Source organism: Ochlerotatus camptorhynchus, unplaced genomic scaffold (genome assembly GCF_037179485.1).
Source record: "Ochlerotatus camptorhynchus isolate MF236.1 unplaced genomic scaffold, CSIRO-AGI_Acam_v1.1 ptg000433l, whole genome shotgun sequence".
NCBI lineage: Eukaryota > Metazoa > Arthropoda > Insecta > Diptera > Culicidae > Ochlerotatus > Ochlerotatus camptorhynchus.
In genome coordinates, this window is record NW_027040919.1 from 496,056 (window position 1) to 502,028 (window position 5,973).

The following is a 5,973-nucleotide window of genomic DNA, read 5'->3' on the forward strand; positions in this document are numbered from 1 at the left end:
TTCGGCTTTATTTAGCAAGAATTTGAAATTACAACTTTACCAAACTTACTGCATATAACGACAATACTGCCGCTCTTCGCATGTCGGTCCCATGGCAAAAATCAGCAAGCCGAGAAAATCGCATTTTAAGCTTGATTCGTACCATTGCTTCTTATGTGATGAGACAACCAATTTGGCTGTTTTTCCAAACTTTTTCAGAACAAAGTTTATGAGTTCATCCAGTATTATGAAAATATGGTTGATCAGCTACCATTTGCATTATAAAACTCAGTTTTGATAAAACTTGCTTTGGGACCGACATGCGAAGAGCGGCAGAATAGGTCAAGATATTAAACCATATACATAAGCATACTTAGTGTAATCCGTTAGGTTGTATAGAGGCATGCTGTCAAATTATGTACGGATAATTTGCAGACACTCTGTATGTACATGATACAATTGGCTCTTTATTAGGCTTAAATTGTAGCATGATGTGGCTTATATACACACATGATTTAGAATTCCTCTGATTCTTAAAATTGGAAGGAGCCATGCTTTTTAAAGTGTCCTTATATTAATTTTCACCAGTGTAGAAGGGCGTATTTCCTACAGCCGCTATATAGTATTTCCCTCTTTATTAACCAGCTCTTGCTCATCTGGCCACGCTGCTTCAAGGTTTTGCGGTTAGTTTACTTGGAATTTCCAATAGCTTAAGTCGTTGTAGAAACTTCTTGGTTTAATCTGAATAAGACTAAAGGACATTTCTCTATAACACATAACACCCAGGATGCTATACACCGCTATACGCTATATCACGAGATTCATGTTTAATTATTGGTTGAAACACGTAAAAGTAAATAAAACCGTCATTTCGGCAATTACAAGAATATCACTAACAAAAAAGAAAGAAACGTAGAACTTTCAGAGTACATACCTCATAGAATTAAAAAAAAGAAACACAATTCCGTTCTCACAGATTGCTCTTCCATATTTTGACACAATAGTCCCGGTCATCTTTACCACTTGTCACAATTTGGCTGTTCTCGGTACATCCGATGCAATAAATGCAATCTAAATCACAAATTGTCATTGAAGTTTCAGCTGCAATTAAGAAATTTTGAGCATTTTACTTACCGGAATGCACTTGCACTTCCTTCTGGATCATTCCCTCAAGCATATTCCACACGTACATCATCCCACTGCGATCGCCCATCAGAAGATATTTGTCGTCCTTTGCCCAGCAAAGGCTCCTGATCGCCGCAGGCATCTCTCGCTTAAATATCACCATTCCCGTCTCGATGTCCACGATATTGAACATTCGATCCTCTCCACAACTCGCAATCAGCGAACAATTCCGATTGAACCGCACTACACAGACCGCATCCTTATGCTGCAGCAATAGTTTGTGTTCTTGAGTTTCAACATCTGGTAAACTTTGAGCACTGTTGCATCGAGTCAAGCCCACCTTCCAGAGGAACAGTTCTCCACAGGAGGTGCCAATCGCCACTCGGAGACTGCATTCCGAGTGAAAAGTATCCATGCACACGATTTTGTCCTCTAACGGCAGGTACCCGATCACGGAATCGATGTGGAAATTGTTCCAGATTCTGAAAAAAAGGACCGGCATAAGCGGCTGGAACAAATGAGAAGCAAAGAAGTCTACTTACTTGACACTACAGTCCCAACTACCCGAAACTAAGATTTCACTTCCTTTCACGCTGGACAGACAGGACACGGCATCGTCATGAGCTGCAATCACCTGAGAGATCTTCCCGTAGTCTAAGTTGTAGATTATTCTGATTGGAAAAATAATGCCATTCACATCACGCATCTGCAAATAAAACTTCGGAATACTTACATGCTATTGTCCCAACAACCCAGAATGACCGACTTCCCGTTAGTCAGTCGTATTGCACTAAGAGGCATATCGCTTATCTGCACACTTCGGATTTGTCTTTGCTCAACCAAGCTGTAACATTTGAATGTGCCGTCTTTGCTTGTCGTAAAGATATGTTTCGTTGTCTCATCGAGCAGCATTGAGGTAATTTCATCCTTATGCGAAAAATATTGAGCATCCATAGCGATACGGAGCTCCCCGTCCATGGATAGCGTACGAGGACATCCAAGGGGAGCATCAATGTTGAGCAGTTTCGAAACGTGTGGCGTTCGGAATAATTGCTTAGGTATTTGACCGAATTCGGAGATTTGAACTTCCAGGGCGTGCCGACCGGATAGGTCCTTTATCTGATCCAAATCCACCGAACCTTCATAGCAGAGGTAGTAGAATACTGTCGATGACAAAAATACACTTATTGATTGATAATCCCAAAAAACAGACCGAACCGAACTTACAATTATCTGCCTTCAACGCTTCCTCGCCTCGCTGCTTGTACCCAAAGATCATGTCAATCCAATGATGCAACCGGCTGCTCACATAATCCGACTCCAACGCTTCCCGCAGCATTGTGACAAATTTTTCCGGACACCCATCGGCCCACTTTGGCAGGACCACATGATTGACCGGTGTCCCGTCAAACCTTTGTCCAAAGTTTATCTTCATTCTGTTCAGCAGGAAATCGCCCTTCGTCTCCGTGTCGTAAAACTCCGGAATCAGTTCCTTAAAATCGGCCATATTGTTCAGGCAGTTACTGTACACGTCTTCGACCTTGTTGAACATCCGATCTGGATGGTCAAACCTTCCATTCTGCAAGCAAAGCATCAATTTGGGATACTTTCTTACCAAATAGAACAAGACCAACCCCGGAGCGGAATAGTGCGATCCGTAGAGAAACTTGTTTTCGCCCATCTCCTCGCAGCGTTCCTTCAGTCTTTGCAATCTTTCCTCGTTCAGCGCTCCGATCGGTTTGGTCAGATCTCTATAGATGTTCGGATTGCTCAAATCCAACCAATCGGAGCTGTAGTCGGAAATCACCCACGGGAAAACTGGATATTGCGTTAGATCTTGATACGTCCGGTCGGCTAAGCTGTTCAGGTAGAGTAGGTATTCGTAGTTGGAGATGAGACCGTTCTGCCATTTGAGGGTTATGCTCTCTGGGATTTGTTCGACGACGGAGAAGTCTTCCTGTTCGGCTACATTGGCGTAGAAGTCGTCCCGCTCCGATTGATTGCGGAACGATACATAGAGCAGTCTTTCTTGATCTCCTTGGGTCCATTTGACCTCGAGACCCACGTGACGCAGAAGGAAACGGCGCTTGAGAAAGCTTTTGATGGATTTTAGGCGAATTTTCAGCACGGGATACTGGAAAGATACAGAGGGACAGTAGATAGGTGTAACTGATTTGCATTTCATTTTAAACAGCATTCAAATTGTTTTAGAAGGGAAACACGATTTTTTTTTTTGGGAAATAGCCATCGGTCAAATTCTATTGTTGACATGATCTCAAGCTACAGACCGGTACACATAAATGCAATGACGATGACTCACCGTTTGAATGTTATTATATGGTTGAAAGTAAAGAAACACATTCGTCAGCAGCAGCCGGCCGGGATTCACCACCAGTGGATTAATTTCGTCCACCTGATAGTCGAGCATAATCTTCTCGTAGAGATTATCCAACCAAAGCGGATTGAATCTCACACGATTATGGCGAGAAAAGACGATCGTTGCAATCTGAAAAAAAAAACATTCAATGAGAATTACCATTAGTCATAAAGGCGTAGGGGAAATGAGGGTAAAATGCCCATAACGGGCAAAATGCGCTTCCCTTCTATCTCTGCTGGTAGTTAATATGATGTCGGAAAATTGGTGCCATCCGTTAAACTTTAAACGTGCTATATGAATGGAAACAACTTATAGAAGAAAGTAATTTGAAATTTATAAACTTGAAAAACAATATTGGCACAAAACCATGCGAAAATATTAATGTTTTGAAACAGTTGGTATCGCTGAATATTGTCAAAATTAAAAATGTGATTGTTGTTTCGGCTTTCGGCTCAATAGTAGTTTGCAACGTTAAAATTTGTTACTACAAGTGCGCTCCCAGAGCTGTAGTGTGGAAAGCATAACCATCAGGCGAGAACCTTTGATATTCAATAGAGAAAGAGCAATGATAAAGCCCAAATATATGCTTCCGTGGCATGAAATCAGTATGAAAATTTTGCCTCTAAGTGCTTTGAAAACAGGTTTCTGGAGGCCTTTTCAACTTAACCAATTTAAACAAATATTCGATCAATTTTCGTTAAGCATACCAATATCTAGTCAATATCCTCATTAAAGAAATATAGATTCACTTTGATAGATGAAACGGGAACCTCCCTTTAGCATGGCCATTTTACCCCCATATCCCCAAAATAAAAATATAAATCCATTCCACAACAGTAAGAATTTCAATCTTCAAGTGAAGGCTGATTGATGATAACACCGGAAATCATCGTTATCATCGCTCACCGTAACCGTCAAAACTCGTTCGCTCATTTGTTTGAGTTTGGACAAAAATGCAAGGTTACGATAAGCATATCATGTAGTACTCCTCCCAATGGTATTACTTACCATACTATTCTGCTCGTAAGCATGCAAGGTCGAAGCTCGGTGAAGCTGACACAGCTGTTGGATGTAGTCCTCCAGTTTGGCATAGTGAAAATTGAATAGGAAGAAGCGCCTATGCTGGCAAAAGTGATAAGGTTGGACCACATTGTTGTTCAGCATTTCCGTATACTGCGAGCACTCGATGGCCAATACGTTGTATTCCATGGCTTTGATGCTGGTCGGTTCCCATCGTCGAATCTGCAGACAATCTTTGTAGGCTATTTTGATCAACGGTAGCCGAAGGTTATCCTTGGCTTCGAATACCACCGACTTGGAGCACATCTTCAGCCGACCGATCACTGACTGCGTTATTGATGATGATGATGGCGATGACGAGGTGGATGTGATTGGGAATTCGCTTGAATGGTTTCTATCATCTGCCTGCAGTAAATCAACCGAGAAATCCTCAAAGTAGATCTCTCCGGGTTCCAGTAGCAAAAGCGAAAATCTACGAAAAATAAACTCATAATTAGTACAAAACAAATGTGAAGTGCTACCTACACAAACATACCTTTCTTTCTCCATGGTTTTATTAAAATAGTAATCAAATGTGAAAATACATCAATGAACTTGAACTTGACGCGTTGAGGCAGAAAACTCAGCAGAAGCAAATCCAAGACTGATGCAGTCGTACAGTAAAATAAACATGCAAAACCACGAAGTATTGTGTTTCCTTAAATCGTTGCAACTCCAACGCGTATTGTCATCGCACAAATAAAGCGACTCAATATAAAAATCACTGAGTGATGACTGCCTCTCAATCTAGTTCAGCAGCGTTTGGGTGATTTTTTTTTTCCATCAGTTTTACCTAAGCTAATCTAATACACGACACTGATGCCTCTGTGTTCTGGCATTCATTTCTTCTTCGCACACATTTCTATTTTTGCTGTGGTTTATTTAGATGTTTTTGTTAGAAGGAACCGATGGAACTGTCCGGTTTTTAGATTATGATTGTTGTACGTACTTATAGTGACAGGACGGTCACTGTCAGTCAGCTGATTGAAGATATGCCCTCTGGTGGACATGCTTCTTCTGAACTTATCAGGAGGCTGAACACAATGAACGCGATATGCATTGCGAGAAGAACAAGTTGGTATTTGCTGGTATGTTTATTTAATTGTGTATACATATATGATATCGAAGTTCGTTTGATTGACTCTTTAGACTTCCTTGATAAAAACATTGCATTGGGACTGATCTTTAGAGTCATAGATTAATTTGAGAGCTTTTTACCCTATATTGTGTATAGATTGTAGCTTATATACGGCCAATGAGATTAACCCAAGTTTGAGTTTAATTTACTCATAAATCGCAGAAAGTGCAGCTAAGCCTCGAGCTCAGCGATGAGAAATTTGCCTAATGTTTTCCCGTGGCAAACCTCAAAAATCTGCCGGAAAAAAGAGGAAAATTTACGAAAAATTTACTTAGACTAGAAGGAACTCAGCGCT

At 41.0% G+C, this 5,973-nt stretch overlaps 1 protein-coding gene across 1 annotated transcript; it reads right to left on the minus strand.

The window, feature by feature from the left end:
• Nucleotides 1-782: 782 nt before the first annotated feature.
• LOC135711492 (protein FAN-like) lies at nt 783-5,413 on the minus strand. Its single transcript, XM_065234347.1, has 8 exons — nt 5,037-5,413; nt 4,490-4,973; nt 3,425-3,610; nt 2,332-3,238; nt 1,838-2,267; nt 1,647-1,775; nt 1,114-1,586; nt 783-1,050 (listed from the first exon to the last, which is right to left on the minus strand). The coding sequence occupies exons 1-8, from the start codon at nt 5,048-5,050 to the stop codon at nt 950-952; spliced, it is 2,724 nt and encodes a 907-aa protein (XP_065090419.1). The 5' UTR covers nt 5,051-5,413; the 3' UTR covers nt 783-949.
• Between the last annotated feature and the right edge of the window lie 560 nt (nt 5,414-5,973).